Source organism: Papilio polytes, unplaced genomic scaffold (genome assembly GCF_000836215.1).
Source record: "Papilio polytes unplaced genomic scaffold, Ppol_1.0 DF823835.1, whole genome shotgun sequence".
NCBI classification, from domain to species: domain Eukaryota; kingdom Metazoa; phylum Arthropoda; class Insecta; order Lepidoptera; family Papilionidae; genus Papilio; species Papilio polytes.
This window is the reverse complement of record NW_013525369.1, coordinates 1,321,897-1,339,833: the sequence shown is the minus strand read 5'-3', so window position 1 is coordinate 1,339,833 and position 17,937 is coordinate 1,321,897. Positions and strand designations below refer to the sequence as shown.

Below are 17,937 nucleotides of genomic sequence, written 5' to 3'. Positions count from 1 at the left end.
GAGAGAGAGAGAGAAAGTAAGGAGGTAAGGAGTAAAATGATAGCTTGGTAAGGGCATGTTATGAGGAGGGATGAATCGTATGTTACCAGGAGAATATTAGTTATGAATGTGGAGGTATACCTAGAAAGAGGATGGATTACGTGAAAGGTGACATGATCAAAAAGGGAGTAACTGAGATGACGTAAGATAGAGTTATGTGGAGGACAAAAACCTGTTGCGCCCTACGGGAGTCGGATAAGGGGGAAGATGAAATACTAAAAAGAAATAAATAAAAACAACACCCTGTATTGTTGGTTCACATTTTAATATGGAAGTGAAGACGCCTATAGTAGCATTGAACGTGTTAATATACTACTATCAGAATTACAATACAATTTCATCGAAACCGTACGTGTGGGAGGAACTTAAATAATTTATGTACACACATTCCTATTACAAACGGGAATATTAATACGTTATGTGATTACGACATGAAACTGAGCATTTACTTAATCTATTGGAATTATTACACGACCGATTTACTCGTTACATTTATCCCATATGTTGTGTAGAGAGAGTATAAAATGTACAATCTAACTAACAGAGCAATTACCTATGTTTTTTTTTTATACTATAAGGTGGCAAACGAGCAAGCTGCCACCTGAATCCACCGAAATGGAAAGCGACCGCTGCCCATAGACATCCGCAATTGCAGTTGCGTTGCCTACCCTTAATTGACGGAGGAGGAGACACACATAAAAAGGACATTTCCCCTTCCTATGCGTCTCCTCCACCATCAAATCCACTTTTCCTTCCCATCCTTTACTATTAAGAAATGGTGGAAAGGGAAAGGGACTACAATTAGGCCTCCGGCACCTCACTCATCAGACGAAACGCGGAATTGCTTCCACTTCACGCCTGTTTTCTGTGTGGTCGTGGTATTGCAACGGGCGAGCCGGTCCATTCGTGCAAAGATGTTAAAGCGGGCTCTACCACTGTAATGTTTTTGAAAAGAAACAAAACTCGAATCAGATTTTTTTAAACTATGATTTTTTATCGATAAGCACAGGCTATTTATTCTCAATATCTCCTAAAAATACTCTGTTCTTAACAATACCAAGTAAGGAACATTTATATCCATACTAATATTATAAAGAGGAAAGATTTGTATTTTTGTATGTATTGAAATAACTCAAAATCTACTGGACCGATTTTAAAAATGCTTTCACCATTAAAAAGCTACGTTATCATTGAGTAACTTAGGCTTTATTTATTTACGGACGAAGTCGCGAGCAACAGCTAGTCAGTTATAAATTTAATATAAACTTATTGAAATAAAAGAAAATTCAATAACTCAGTCAAATGTCAGCCAAAAAAATCACAAACTTGTCCTAGATTTGACGCGTATGCAATGCAGTGGGTGCCGTTGCCAAACGAAATTGGCTACGAAGCGGCCAAGTCGTTCTGAAACAATCTTCCTAGACTGCAACAACTGAAATGCACTCTATTTAAGGAATTAGATGGATGAAACTTTGTGTGCCATTTAGTACGAAAAATCTTCACTTGAAGTGCTAAAGAGGAGCAAATAGAAGTGCTTGATTTGTTAGGATTTATGTATTAAAAATAAAAAGAAGACAAAAATATCTATACTTTAAAAAAATTACACACGAATTGAGTACCTCCTTCTTTTGGGTAGTCGGTCAAAAATGGAATGACTGTGTGTAATTTCGTAAAAAAAAAAAACAGATTTTACGAAGTAGATGTATTTGCATTGCTGATTATAAAAATCGCATTTAAAATATTTGGTCTGTCTGTCCGCAAGCCACGTGTGTTCTGAGTTTTTTCTAATAAAAAAAACTCAGAACACACTTCTTCTGTAAAACAAATGAAGATCGAAGGAAAATTAACCACATTTTAGTTCTTTGCACCAAATAGTTTGTATGTCTGAAGTTTCTTTTCGTTTTCCTTTCCAGCCGTGTCGCGGCAACATGTCCCTGCTAGAGGAGGATGTATGGAGGGAGCAGCAGTGTAGCGCGCACGACAACACTCCGTACGGTGGCGAGCTGTTCCATTGGAGGGCGCATAGAGATGACGCGGAACCATGCGCGTTGACCTGTCGCGGCACACCGCAGCATTCCGGACAGAGTCCTGAACCGGTTGGTTTATATACTGTTCTATTTTTAAAATTTTTCTGCTGAGATTAAGTGTTGGCTAATTCTTTTTTAAAAAAATTAAATTTGGAATGTGGACATTCCATTTTCAAATATAAATTAAAAAACAAAAGTATCTTATTCCAACCAAGAATATAAAAATTCTGGCTTATGGGCACTTCATTCGGCATTATTATTACGGCTAGGTACATTTTTTTTTTGCAATATGGTGAGGTTTTAAAGATTTCCGGCCAGACTATATTATGTTATTGCTTAGTTTGAGAGTTCTCAAGTCCTGCTCATTGTTAGAATTGTTCGCTTACTTAATTAATGTGCTTAATCATCTCAAGTTATATTAAGTGATATAAAATCCATGATATGAAATTAAGTTATCAATATGTATAAAATCATTTTTAGGGTGTGTATAAATTATCTTTGTAAAATACATTTGTTTACAAACTCAAACAAAAAGATTTAAAAAAAAATTAAAACTAATTTAGTCGCGAAATGCAAAGTTAAAACGTTGGAAAACGTTAGAGCACTTCTGTATTCATTAATTGTATTTTTACTATAAAATAAACTTCGAATTCAGAGCTCGAAGAAAAACTTTCCAGAAACGTCTATTTCTTTTTTTTACAATTTTCGCTTCGAGTGCCGCCGGTCAATGGAACGTCAGTTAAATGCTATAATTAATTGCCTTCAGTTTTTCTCGTAAAAGCTTCGACTATTGGAGTAACAACGCCTAATGTTTATTTTCGAAAACTTTAAAGACAGGACCTGTCTAAACTTGCTTGTGCTCGTGTGTGTTACTCACTGCAAGAGACCATTTATTTACAGCCGGTTCTGCATAATAAGTTTCACTATAGTCAAAGGTGGAAAACATTTTATGTATTGCAAAAGAGTTGAATTTAACATATTTTTTTTAATATCCAGAAACCGGAAAGAATGCGACTATCTTTAATTGTTGGCAACAATTCTCAAGTTCCTTTGGTGAGTTTTCATGGGAATCTGTGATTAACAGCACTCGACGAAATCAGGCTGGCAATAAACATACTAACCTAATATTAAAAACATAACCTAACCCTCTTGTATATTATAAGGAGGTTCTGAATTTGTATCTCTTTGCTTAGAATCCACAGTAATGTAATATTTTATACAGACGGTGTCGTTGGATGATGACGACCGCGTGGTTGTGGCGGTGCTTGCGGCAAGAGTGTCCGACGGCACGCGATGTCGCCCCGGCAGTCTGGACATGTGCATCGATGGAAGATGTCAGGTGAGACATAAATTACAGACAAGAAAAAGAAACTAAGTCTCTTCAGACGCTACTGACGTAATTAAAAATCAAGACTACTAATACTAGACTATACTTAAGACTCTTAGCGCGCACATTTGAAACTAATCTATCGCATAACTGTTTTGTCGCACTTTGATTCCTATGAGGTTATATGGAGGTGCGCACACTACTATTTTAGTTATGTAACTAAATAGTTGATTGGGCTGAGAAACAATCGACAATCGCCAGCTTAGAATTCATGAGTGGTTTAAGTCCCCTTATTATTTCTCAGTAAATCACTATACGTTTCTCGTGAACAATTATGACTGAACGTAGCAATTTTTAATGTATTTAATTAACAATATTCCATCAATTCTATTTTTAATTGTAGACCTTTGCCTCTATTTAATAAAGAGAAATGTAAAAAAAGAAACAAAAAAAAAATATGTTGAATAGATTTCAAACATGGAACGCTTCAATTCCATCAACAAATTACCGCTGCGTGAACCGGAATATTTCAAAATGTTTGTTTTTCTTTTATTTACTTCGTAACGTGTTTAAATACTGGCCGGTAAATTGTGTTTTTTTTCCCGAACTGTAATACTCTGGGATTACTAAGCTCTGTAATTTTAATCTGTGCGTTTAATCCGATATCGATACGGTTTTAATGAAATTATGCCTTTGGTTTAAAGTTAACGATTTTTACTAATTAAAATATCTCTTTGAGGATTTTCGAAGCTTATATTAATAATTTTTACGGTGTTATTTCGTAACAAATTCTAGACAATTAATATGAATTTTAAAACTCATCGATTTATTTATATTTCACTAGCTGTCGCCTGCGACTTCGTCCGCGTGGAATAAAAAAAAAGAAATTTGGTAGGCTATGTGTTCTTCCAATCTATCCTCTATATCTATACCAAATTTCATCAAAATTCGTTCAGCCGTTTAGGCTACAAACTCTAACAAACATCCATCCATCCATCTAAACTTTCACATTTATTTATTGCTAAATTAGACTTTGATTTTTTATATAGAATATATATAGAAATATGTCCTTAATTATATCGGTAAAATGTCAATCTGAGCTCCGAATATTTAGCATAACTTGATGTAAATAAAATTATCATTTACTTGTTATTTTTTAAACGTTTCTATGCTTTTAATTTAATTGTTTGCCTTTACCATATATTATATTTTTTATTACACTCCACATTTTAAAGTAAACAAATGCTCATTATACACCTGAATATCGGAAGGTTTTCGGTTTCCTACATGTCATATTTAATGAGACAAGACGTAGCATTTTTATAAGATAATCACAAAGGCGGCCTACATTGTGACAGACTTTGATAAATGCGTCTGCTTTCCGCCAGGGAAATGTTAAAAAAACTTTTATATTTTCTTTAATGACCTCTTTTTTATATTTGCAAGTATTTAATATTATGATTTCTTTTGCTTTAAGATTATAGTTAAAAATATTAAAATCATCATGATTATTAGTTTTTGTCTGCCCACTGCTGGACATAGGCCTTCCCAATGCCTTCCACAGAATGCGGTCCTCCACCTTCCGCATTCAACGACTACCTGCCGTTACTAAGTCGTCGGTCCATCTGTCGGTTCGTCAAAAATATTAGCATGGCATTACAAAATTCTAAAGTGTGTTTTTTTTATAACAAAAGGTGGCAAACGAGCAAGCGGCCACCTGAATCCGCCAAAATGGCGAAGCGACCGCTGCCCATAGACATCCGTAATTGCAGATGCGTTGCCTACCCTTATCCGACAGAGGAGGAAATGGACATAAAGAGGATATCTCCCCTTCCTATGTATCTCCTCCTCTGTCAAATCCACTTCCCCTTCCCATCCTCTACTTATAAGAAAAGGGTGGTAAAGAGAAAGGGACTTAAATTAGGCCTCCGGCACCACACTCGTCGGACGAAACACGGAATTGCTTCCATTTCACGCCTGTCTTCTGTGTGGTCGTGGTATTACACCGGGCGTGCCGGCCCATTCGTGCTAAGATGTTAAAGCGGGCACTACCACTGTAAAAGTGTGTGAAGTCAACCTGCAGTGCAGCGTGGTTGACTTACACGTAGGCATCCCTTACTTAGAGTAGGCTCCGAGCTTCTCAGTGGAGACGAATAATGTGATGGTGATGATGATAAAATATGGCTTTTCTTAGTTAGGATATAAATAATGTTCCCTTTTCTTTTCGTCGTTCTCCGTCGATTAAAGGTACACATTTTTATTTGTGGATATCTATGGGAGGCAGTAGTTTCGCTATTTCGGTGAATTCAGTTATCCAATTGCTCCTTTGCCATCTTTTTACAAATAAAAATATTTTAAAAACGACCATATAAAAGTATTTAGGTTTCTTTTTAAATAATTTGTTAGATTAATTTTAATTTAGGACACTAAAAAAGTTCAGCGCCAAGTGTGTTCGTTTTTATACAAATATAATTATTATGAATTCTATTCGGAAGAAGCATCTAAAATCCTCTATATAGCTACTATTTACGAGCAATGAACGCCGAAGCGACCGCGTTATGAGAGAATAAACATTCCTCCCCTCACACCGAACATAACTTCACAATTTGAGACCTCTTGAATATTTTATTGTGTTAATATTGCAACGGAAATATTTGTGGAAACGTCTCGGGAATATCTAAAGTAAATTCAAGAAAGTTATTCTTAACTTTTTTGTTTCTTTAAGTTATAAAAGATCAACATCAAATTTTGTACAGTCAGCTACATAAATATACAGTTACACAACTATAAAGTTATATAGGCCTACGGTTTCAATGCATATGCATTCGAATTTTAATGTGTGGTATTGACAAATATTTGCATACGTATTTTTGAAACCGTAATGCTATACAAGTTTTGTCAGTGACTGTACAGTGATATATATTTATGAGACTGACTGTACACCTGGAATTGTTAAAAAATCTTTGTAACGAATAAACAAATGAATGTCAATATTCTAAAGATAAATTTAAAAATATTAAAACAAAAGACAATCTCTTAAAACAATTTCGATTGTGTTTTGTTTTGTGCCGTTCGAATATTCGGAAAAACCTACTTCTAATTATAGACCGTAGTCTATTTTAAATGAAGTCGACGTAACGAAGCGAAACTAATACAGCGGCTAATGGAATAGAAACGGGCCGTAATGAAACCGCCACCGACACATTGAATTATTAATAAGATCGAGAAGCTTCCGTGGATACAAGGGTCAATAAATCATATGTACTAGCTTTACTTACGTGGACTATAAGTAATCTATATCTGTTTATACATATAATAAATTGGAGTGTCTGTTTGTAATATCCAAAGAAAAATTCTAGATTTCGCAAAGATGACGTATTTGCGTTGCTGATTACGAAAATCGCATTTAAAAAAATTCGGTCTGTCTGTCTGTCCGCAAGCCGCGTTTGTTCCGGGTAATCTCCGAAACGGCTGGGCCGATTTCGACAGGTCTAACATAGGAGGGTAGCTGACGTGGATAGGCATATTATAGGCTACTTTTTTAGATTCGCGCTGTCAAAATAGCGTAACGGGTGGTCCAAATTTGCGCTAACGAAGTTTGCGGACGACATCTCTGATTACTATACTAGTTCCCCATATAGTTATAGGGTGATAAAAACTCACTTAAGAATTAAGCTTTTAAATGCAAATATTGGATTATTCCCAACCGTCACCCCCTCTGTCCCCACGTGAGAGTATAGATTTATCCATCCCACCTTTAAGTCCTACTAAAACCAATAACGTGACAGGTGGAACCGTTATGAAATAAAATAAGTTCCTAACAGGTGGGACGGATGAAACATTTTATTCTCACGTGGGGACAGAGCGGGGTGACAGTTGGGAATAATCCGAAATATTTGATCTAAACGTATAAAATAAAAATCTGTAAGAGCTCGTAAATTATAAATATCTTATCAAATTCTACGTGTTTGTTAAAATATTAGATTAGTGACAACTTTTTTACAATAAATGCTAACAGACAGTTCAATTCGGTACGAATATTTTTGTAAACGTGTACCCATGTTATCACATTTTTGTTGACAGTTAAGTGCTATTTGCACGAGTCGAACAAAAATATAAATATTTGCTGGCCACAAATATTCACGCTCAAAATAAATGTTGTCACAGTTGAAAGCATTTCTAAAACAAAATGCAAAACATTCCAAAACAATGATTTTTCATTAATATTTATGTATGACTTTAGGAAGTTTTTCGACATTTTAGGCAATCTGAAAAATCTTACTGCTTACTAATATTATAAATGCGAAAGTTTAGATGGATGGATGTTTGTTAGAGTTTGTAGCCTAAACGGCTGAACGGATCTCGATGAAATTTGGCAAAGATGTAGAGCATAGTCTGGAAGAACACATAGGCTACCTTTTATCCCGGGAATAGTTACGGTTCCCGTGGGATTCATTAATTTAGTTTTTTAATGTTTACTCGATCATGCTGCAATGGTTCAACATATCTTATTGAAATTTGGCACAGATATAAAACAAACTCTGGAGTACACATCGAATAAGGTTCATCCCCGAGAAATGTCCGGTTCCCGAGGGATACGTAGCTTTTTGTTATTTATATAGTTCGTATGTTTTCTAATACCACGCGAACAACAGCTCGTACTAAAATAAATAGAGAGGATAGAAGAATTCGTTTGTGTTTAATATTCAATTCAAGTAACTTATTATTATCAATACATATTGATATAACAAATAATAATAAAGATTCTAAAAAGTTATATTAACAAGGATTTTTCTGTGTAATTTGTACGAATTATTTGTTCATTATTTTTACGTTAAGTATAATTTTTTTATTTGAACTCACTGAATGGAAAGATAGGAGAGATAATTATAAAATTTCATTTAGCGAAGATGTTTTCATTTCACTTTATTAAGGTGGTCTATCTAGAATATTCTTAAGTCTCCGCGGCGGCCATTTTGATTCTGGATTGTAAAGACTGTGGAGTGGGCCTTTGTTTATAAGCAAATGGTTTTCGTACAAACTTCGATTGCTCTTGACATTAATTAATTATCTTCTAGGGTTCTTCATTGAGCCACGTTTTCTTATGAAATTGTTAATTTACAAACCACTTCGAAAATGAGCTTGTAATTTTCTATTGAACACTTTCAAATTGATAAGACTTATTTGACTGCAATTCTTGTAGTACAAAACAAGAGTAAATTTATGTAATAACATAAAATTAACATTGTTTATAAGCGTTTACCTACAGTTGACGTAAATATTAAAATAAGGTTATGTTGTTAGAACTACGTTGGAAAAAAGAAAACTAAATATCGCAGTTAATTTTTCTTCCAAAATATTCATTGTTAATATATATTGGGAATCGTAAACATACTTATTTTTAACTTTGCTACATTTTAATTAAAACGATTATTGTGTTACTAGCTTTCGCCCGTGATTCCGTTCGTGTGTAATTAAAAAGAAAGAAAGTGAGTAGCCTATGTGTTCCTCCAGACTATCCTCTACATCTATACCAAATTTTATTGAGTTCCGTTCAGCCGTTTAGGCTACAAACTAACAAACATCCATCTAAATTTTCGCATTTATAATATCAGTAAGAAGTTGAACAAGTAACTATTGTAGTTCGATGTATTATTTAATTGCATAAACTGTTATTATAATGCTTACATTGTACAATTTAAACTAACACTGAATAACATGACATGCTAACATCACAAACTCAAGTTTTGTGAGAGCTTCAAGTTGCGGATTGTAATCTAATTTGACACTCGCTCCCCGGAGTGGGTATGCAAATTTTACACGTCAAATACAATCTGACTTCACCGTGGCACAGAAATGTTATTTTAACCGAATCTTATTTCTTACTAATATAAATGCGAAATTTTAGATATTTGTCAACTACGTATTTTTAGAACCAGTATTTAATGCAACGCCGACGAAGTCGCGAATAGCTAATAGAATGTTTTCCATGGGATATGACATTTTTTAGATTGTAATATTCACTTACTGCGTTGGCGCAGCGACCCAAAGTGGCTCTTGGGTCTTGGCCTTCGACACGAGAGAACGCCAGCGTCTTCTGTTCTGTAATAATTAAATCTCTATATAATACGGTCTTTCGTAGGATGTTTCATTATCATCACCCATACCTTATCCTACTCTCGTAGGGCACGCCATTTTCGTTCTCCACATAACTCTATCATCCGTTACCTCAGTCATCACTCCCTTCTTGATCAAGTCACCTTTCACACAAGCCATTAATCTCTTGTTAGATTTCAGTTTTATTTCTCATTTTCATATATTTTCCTAGATTTTTTTTGTATAACATAAGGTGGCAAACAAGCGGCCTGAATCCATCGAAATGGAAAGCGACCGCTGCCCATAAACATCTGGGATTGCAGATGCGTTGCCCACCCTTAATTGACGGAGGAAGAGACGCACATAAAGAGGACATTTCCCTTTCCTATGCGTCTCCTCCAACGTCAAATCCACTTTTCCTTCCCATCCTTTCTCTTAAGAAAAGGGTGGAAAGGGAAAGGGACTAAAATTAGGCCTCCGGCGCCACACTCATCAGACGAAACGCGGAAGTACATCCACTTCACGCCTGTTTTCTTTGTGGTCGTGGTATTGCACCGGGTGAGCCGACCAATTTGTGCGAAGATGTTAAAGCGGGCTCTACCACTGTTGTGTAGAATGTCAGAATAATTATTATAATGACATCCGACAATGGTACGACTACTAAATGAAAAGCAAAACATTTACCACGACCTTTTAAAACTTTTCAAAAACAGCGGCCGCTTTTCGAATTACTTTTCTTTTCGTTTTACATTTCTCTATGAAAAACTTTGACCAAGTTAGTACGTAGGAAATGTATGTTTTAGTCGACTTTTGTATTAATTTAATTTTTTCTCAAAGTCAAATGTTAATGGAGGCATGAATTATGGAATTAAAATTAGTAGTTTGCCCTAATTCTCTTAAACGGCTGTTATATTTTCCAAATACTTATTACCCTGATTTTTACTAATATTATAAATGTGAAAGTTTAGATGGATGGATGTTTGTTAGAGTTAGCCGCCTAAAGTGCTGAAGAGATCTCCATGACATTTGGTATAGATGTAGAGGATAGTCTGGAGAACATACAGGCTACTTATTCCTTTTAATTCCCCACAAACGGAGTCGCGGACGAAAGCTTAGCTAAATACTTTCAGAAAATATACAGAAATCTTTACTCCCGTCGAGCTAAATTACTTATCTGAGATAATCATTTTCTTTTATGTCGGAGTTGTAAGGTTAATTAATTATCTCTTACAGAACTATTTCATCCTCATTAACAGAAGTAAGAACAAATATAAGCCCATGTTATTTAAAAATATAACTACATTCACTTTTTACTTTTATTGGAGTAGTACTGTTCAAATGTATTACCACAATATAGTTAGATACTGTTTAGTTAAACATTTGTTTAAATTCTTTGACAGCGGCTGATTTTATGTACTTACTATCTTTCGCCCGCGACTCCGTCCGCACGGAATTAAAAAAAAGTAAGTAGCCTATATGTTCTAGACTATTCTCTACATGTATGCCAAATTTCATTCAGATCCGTTCAGCAGTTTAGGCTACAAACTAACAAACATCCATCCATCTAAACTTTCACATTTATAATATTAGAAGATTGTAAGATAGCTAATGTAAACAATTGTTTTCGGTATCCGATTAAAAAAAAATGTCTGTCCACAAGCTTCATTTGTTCCACCTAGTCTCTGATACGGCACTACCGATTTTGACAGGACTTTGGGAAGATAGGTGATGAACGCGGTAATTTTTTGGACCATCTATTTTAAATCTAAGAAATCAAAATCACTGGCTACCGCTATCTCCTAAACGGCTAGATCTTTTTTTTGATAGGATTTTACCATTAAGGTGTCTAATGCAGCGAATATTAGGAATAGACAATCTTTCGTTCCTGACGAATTTCGTTCGTGAAAAAATAATAAATATGTAAGGACTAGTGATTGATAATTGTTTTCTTAGTGTAGCTTCAAAGTGTCATTAAAAAAACAACATACATTTTCCCTGCCTCCGTTCGTTGTTGATGATATGTAGATCCCGTATTAACAAGAGCTTTTAAATGCAAAGCGCTTGTAAGCAGCTTTTATAACGCTGAAAAAAGGTTTTGTCTATATCAGAATAATGCTAACAGAGGAAAAAAGCGACGAAAAAATTTTCTCATTTTCACCAGTAATGCGCATACGGTCGAGCCAGTTTTTTAATTTATCTTAATACTTCGCTCTTTGTGTGTTCGCTTTGTTAACGCGTGTACTGGCAATAAATTGAATACTTTTATTAACTAGGTGTGTTTATGTATGATGAAATAACACATAAAACAATACTAATAAAGTTTTTAACATATTGTTTAGCTTACGAGTAAGAGTGGGTGCATATCTTTGACTAAACTATGGCACAACTGTTACGATTGTCAATTGTTTCGCAGCTCAACTGTTTAGTTGCACAACTAAAAATCGAGTGTGCGCACCTCCATATAACCTCATAGGTATCAAAGCGCGACTAAACAGTTGTACCATAGTTTAGTCAAAGATGTGCATGCGCTTTAAGTATGACACGATAATATATGAATTATTTTTTTTAATGAAACCTAAATTAAAGGACTGGCCGCTTTTTTCTACACTGATTTACGTATCTAAAAATCCACCCAATGAATACTGAAGTCCATCGTGTGATAGTTGTAGTCACCTTGGTCTAATTCTAGCTAATTTCAAACTATATTTTTTAAATAAACTTGTGACATAGTATGTTATATTTTCTATATAAAATGCATTGTATTTTGTTCGAGTGGTAAACGAAATATTACAAGGCTTAACATTCCGGGCCGCATAGTTTTAATTTTAGAAACGAGAGCAAACATCGTACCTATACAAAGGCGTACCCGGTACGGCCGCTGTATCTTGTGGTTCAAGTCAAAAGAGATTCATGATATTCAAAACTAACGAACTGAAAAAACTTTTTACCGTCTGTTAGATAAGTAAGGGGTCAAAGTTCTTATATCCGTAAGTGGAAAACGAGGAAACTTTAAGGCTGATTTTCTTTGCACTTTAACATTTGCAACAAGACTGTCTATTGAATCTTTCTATCCTATGAATATTAAAAGCTGGTAAAGAAAGAAAGAAGGACGAAAATTTAAAAACAACTTGATGAAAAAGGTAAAAGAAATATAACGTCTTAAAATTCCTTTACTCCATTCCATTATAAATTATTTTTTCTCTAATGATTTTCGATAACTTAAAAATTTACATTGTTTATATACCTATTTGTGAAACATATTTTACTTTAGCAATCGACATCTAATCAAATATACGAAACGCGTTTAAAAATATGTAATCGCTTTAACCTCATCACTTGGACCACACACAAGCCTTATTATTTCGCGTCCCCATTTCCTGATGATGTCAGGTCGCATCCCGCCATTGTGTCACAAGGTTTCAATTCCTATTTTTTTTTGTTCTAAAGTAAAAGGCATTGAATCGACTCGGAAAGGTTTTTTTTATAAATTACTATCACGCGATATAAATTTTTATTATCTTCAACACCTACATTTTATTTTGCATCTCTTTTAATATACGTTGCTTTAAACCTCCTTAAAAAGAATTGTTATAGTTACTTGTATTATTTAAAAGAACAGACATACGAATTATTTACATGTACATACATAGACGTTATACAAAAGAATTTGTCTCTATAGTCAACAATTTTCATCGTAAGAAATAGAATCTTACTTTTAGTATTGAAAATTTACGTAGTCTCTTGTACTACGTCCAAAAAAAAACAATCAGAACACATGATCTATTGGAAATCTGGCCACAAAATGGCCTTATAAAACATTGATTTTAATTAAGGCTATACCAACACTGAACAGAGCTCGCCTACTTAAATATGATAATCGGAAATTTCTCGTCTGCGCGCTCGAATTACCGTAGCCTGGTGAATTAACTATAGTGTTGATACACCGCCACGTAATGAGGTGCTCGGCCTCATTTATTAATTGCATTACCAAATAATGTACTTTTTTTTGTCTACGATTATAAACTGTTTTTAGACTTAGGGCCTGTCCCACTAAATTGTAAATTGTCTGATAATATTCGAATGTGTAAAATATGTGATGGAAATATCGAATTTTCCTTATCTGACAGTGACGTCATTTTACAGCTTAAAATGACGTCACTGTCAGATGTCTGAGCCTCTATCAGCCAGTGGAGGACAGTGGAGTGGAGGGACAGGACAATAAAATTTTAGGATCACTGTTGTACTATTTTATACTAAAGTTGTCAATATGTTTCTACTCTAATGTTTAAGAACAGATAGAGTGAAATTGTCTTTTCAATGTTTGTAACGAATGAACTCAAAAACTACCGGAAAGATTTTAAATTTTTTTCAATAATAGACTTCTACATTATCCCTGAGTGTTATCTTACTTCTTACTAATATTATAAATGCGAAAGTTTAGATGGATGGATGTTTGTTAAAGTTTGTAGGTTACACTTCTGAACGGATCTTAATGAAATTTGATATAGATGTTGAAGATAGCCTGGAAGAACACATGTACTTACATTTGTTTTTTATTACATGAGAGAAAGAAGCGAGAGAAAGCTAGTCTTACTATATATAATATTATAAATGCGAAAGTTTAGATGGATGGATGTTTGTTTGGCTCAACGGATCTCATTGGAATTCGGTATAGACGTAGAGGATAGTCTGGAAGAACATATGTACTTAATTTTTTTTTAATAACATGCTCACGAAGACGCGAGAGAATGCCAATAGACTATATTTTAATGTCTTAATTATTACACCAGTATTGAAAATCAAATAAGTAACCATCTCGGAGTTTCTCTGCTTCTATATAACTTTCTTTCGTCGTGTTTATAATTTGTAGAATTACATCAAATCTCAAAGCTACAAGTTACGATTAAAACTTGCTCGATGTTATCTTTTAAGTACATCACGTTCCGTTCTACGGAACTTTGCAACTTGTGATTCACAGTCGGACACTCAGAAAGTGATAAAACTTCACAATCACCACTACGAGTCTTTCTGTCGTTTTGCATAATTTCATATATTGTTTAAGTGGGAAGTTCGAGGTCGATTTGCATAATACCGTTCCGCCACAGCTGGAATATTAATACTTTTTTATAAGTTTCAATGTCTGACTTGTCTAACAGAGGAAGTTAACAATTGTTTTTAATATGTTTTCTAGCATACTAAAAACACATTTTTTGTAGTAGACTGAATAATGTATGGATTGTGTGACAAAGGATATGTCATTATCTCCCCTACCTTATCTTACTCCCGTAGGGTTTGCCCCTGTTTTCGTCCTCCGAATAACCCTATCATCCATCATCAATCATCACTCCCTTCTTCATATCACCTTTCACGCAATCCATCTCTTTCTAGGTCTACCTCCAGTGTACTCCTCTACATTCATAACTAACGTACTTCTAGTTACATGCGATTCATCCATTCTCTTAACATGCCCATACCATGCTAACCTTTTACTCCTTACTTCTCTACTACGGGGGCTACTCTCAAACTTCCTCTAATATGAAAATGTGTAAGGTGTATATTCAAATAGATATGTATGTAAGCAGTACATAATCTGCCAACCCTCTGTAGAGACAGGGGTTAATGATGGTGATTGGTTTTTAAAAAATGTTTATTTAATAGAAATCTTTCCTATAAAATGTCTTATGCACTTAAGTAACGCGTTTACAGTTTGTACTTAACCCACTATTTCCTGTAACTAAGCTAGGAGCTTGTTAAGTACATCAATAATTTAAGGCTCTAATCGATACTCTAGCAACAAGACCGCAAGAGTATCCGGGTTACTTAAAGTGTTCCAGCAATTAATAGTACCTTAATGACCGCGTCTGTTCTTGTAAGGCAATAACTAAGATTATTTCCTTACTTAAAAATGTAAAGAAAAGCATAAACTTATCAAGAAATTAATACATCGGAAATTGTCTCCCCGCTACATTTACAGTCAAATTATGAACGCTAAGGGCGTCATTTAGAGCAGACTTTGTATTGAAATGTAGTCTAAGGAACTGCCTAAACATTCTCAACTTAAGTCGTAACGTCCGTCCAAAATAACTTTTATATTAACGTCCAAAAACATTGTCTTATCAACTGTCGAAAGTAACTTTAATGTCGGACATCTGAAGTATTCAAATAAAAATCCCTCCAGATCTGAACAGACTCACAAATGGCAGATAAAAGTGACGAAGTTAGTTGAAACAGACTTCAAACAGATATCACAAAGTTAACGTCAAATGCGACCCTGGATTTAGATTCCCTTAGGCTCTAGTATGACATCTCTTAACGAGTATAAAGTATCAAAGAGTAAGTATCAAAGAATAAAATATATCATATTTATATATTTCTGCCTATCTCAGAATCATTTTCTAAAGGGTATGGTTTAGTGTAGGTTTAATATTCTGCAATAGCCATTAAATGTGTCTGAGTATTAATTCCTCTATTTTATTTTGTCTAAATTAGAAATGTTGAAGTAAAATGCGATTCATAAACATTCTCTCTTATGTACAAAAATATCTTTGTTTCGTTTGTTTTGTCATTATTATGACTATAAAAATATAGAAATCACAGATATTTCAGCATTTAAAATTCACATTTAATATATGGAACGTGACCTAATACATAATATATATTTTTTTGTATAACGTAAGGTGGCAAACGAACAAGCGGCCGCCTGAATCCGCCAAAATGGCGAAGCGACCGCTGCCCTTAGACATCCGCAATTGCAGATGCGTTGCCTACCCTTATCCGATGGAGGAGGAGACGCACATAAAGAGGATATTTCTCCTTCCTATGCATCTCCTCCACCGTCAAATCCACTTCCCCTTCCCATCCTCTCCTTATAAGAAAAGGGTGGTAAAGAGAAAAGGACTTAAATTAGGCCTCCGGCACCACACTCATCAGACGAAACATGGAATTGCTTCCATTTCACGTCTGTCTTCTGTATGGTAGTGGTATTACACCGGGCGTGCCGGCCCTGCAGTGCTAAGATGTTAAAGCGGGTTACCACTTTCAAAAATTTAAATCAAAAATCATTGAATATTAAGCAAAATTACATACATACGATAAAATTCAACGTACATTATAATAAAAAAATATCTCATTGTGCCATATGAAAGGGATGAATAACATAAAAAAGCAATAAAGTTTCCATATTTCACAATGCCTGATCATTTCCCGACCTCACGTACCTCCAATAAAGGTTACAATGAAATCGGGACATTTTCTCCTATTGTCGTATTCTATTTTGCGCTACTGAATATAAGATTTATATGCACTAGTAAATATTATCAAAACCAATCTTATAAATACAAAAATAAAGTAAAGAACTTTTTGAAGAAAACTTTGATCTCACACGAACTATATTCTAACAAAAATTTTAGTTGCCTCGGAAATTTTGTTAAATAATCTGCCATTATTTTTGTACAAATCATAATAGAGAAAGTTTGAAAGTAGCGAAAGCGTTGGAGAAATCGACTTAGAAAATGTTAGCGTAGTATGGACATAAACGGTGATAGCATTAGGACATAAACATGAAAGTATTAAGATTTTGTATACTATAAAGGTATAGGAAGAACAAAGTATGTATGGATTGTGTGAAAGAGAACATACTTAAGATGTGAATTCAGATATGACGGCTGATATAGATGTAGGGAAGAGCACCACATACTGTGCAGACATCAAGGGACATTAATTTAATGATGATTTTATATTATAACAACCTTTGCCCGCGACTACATTAAAAAAACAAATGCAAGTAGTCTATGTATTCTTCCTGATTATTCTATACATCTATGCCAAATTCCGTCGAAATCCGTTCAGCCGTTTATGCTACAAACTCTAACAAACATCCATCTATCTAAACTTTCGCATTTATAATGTTAGTATAGATTTATTACTATCTGTTATTGTTATGTTACAATTTATTACTATCTGATTATTTACGTAACAATTATGTTTAACAGCGTGTCGGTTGTGATCTTCGTGTTGGTTCGACGAGACGTGTCGACGAGTGCGGTGTGTGTGGCGGAGATGGCTCATCATGCTCTAGACCACGCTACCACTGGTTGGCAACCCCTGGATCACTATGTTCGGCTACGTGTGGTGGAGGTAAGGCATTGCATAAGCTACAACATGTATATTATCTATAGTAGAAATGCCCCATGTATAACTTGTAGATTCACAGTACATTAACAATGATGTAAGTCGGATTTTCGACAAAGATTTAAACTCAATAAAAGATGCTTTTTTCTGGATTATTGAATATTAATAAGAAATCAATATTAAGCTTACAATTTTATTAATAAATCAACCAATGCTAACAATTTTAGTAAAAAAAACAAAACCGACTTCCAAACAAAATACACGAAAAACAAAACAAAATGCACTAAAAACAAAACAAAATATTCTCAAAAAAACAGT

At 34.5% G+C, this 17,937-nt stretch overlaps 1 protein-coding gene across 5 annotated transcripts in view; it reads left to right on the top strand.

Annotated features, from left to right (window-relative positions):
- The first annotated feature begins 1,955 nt into the window (after nucleotides 1-1,955).
- The window catches only part of LOC106103261 (ADAMTS-like protein 1), a 47,201-nt gene continuing 31,219 nt past the window's right edge, over nucleotides 1,956-17,937 (top strand). For 3 of the 5 annotated variants that reach the window (XM_013282969.1, XM_013282972.1, XM_013282967.1), the window contains exons 1-4: nucleotides 1,956-2,135; nucleotides 3,063-3,119; nucleotides 3,289-3,405; nucleotides 17,481-17,625. In XM_013282969.1, coding sequence (XP_013138423.1) covers nucleotides 1,968-2,135; nucleotides 3,063-3,119; nucleotides 3,289-3,405; nucleotides 17,481-17,625 — 487 coding nt within the window. In that variant the 5' untranslated portion in view covers nucleotides 1,956-1,967. The remainder of the gene's footprint in view (nucleotides 2,136-3,062; nucleotides 3,120-3,288; nucleotides 3,406-17,480; nucleotides 17,626-17,937) is intronic. The other 2 variants (XM_013282971.1, XM_013282968.1) reach the window with 2 other exon arrangements.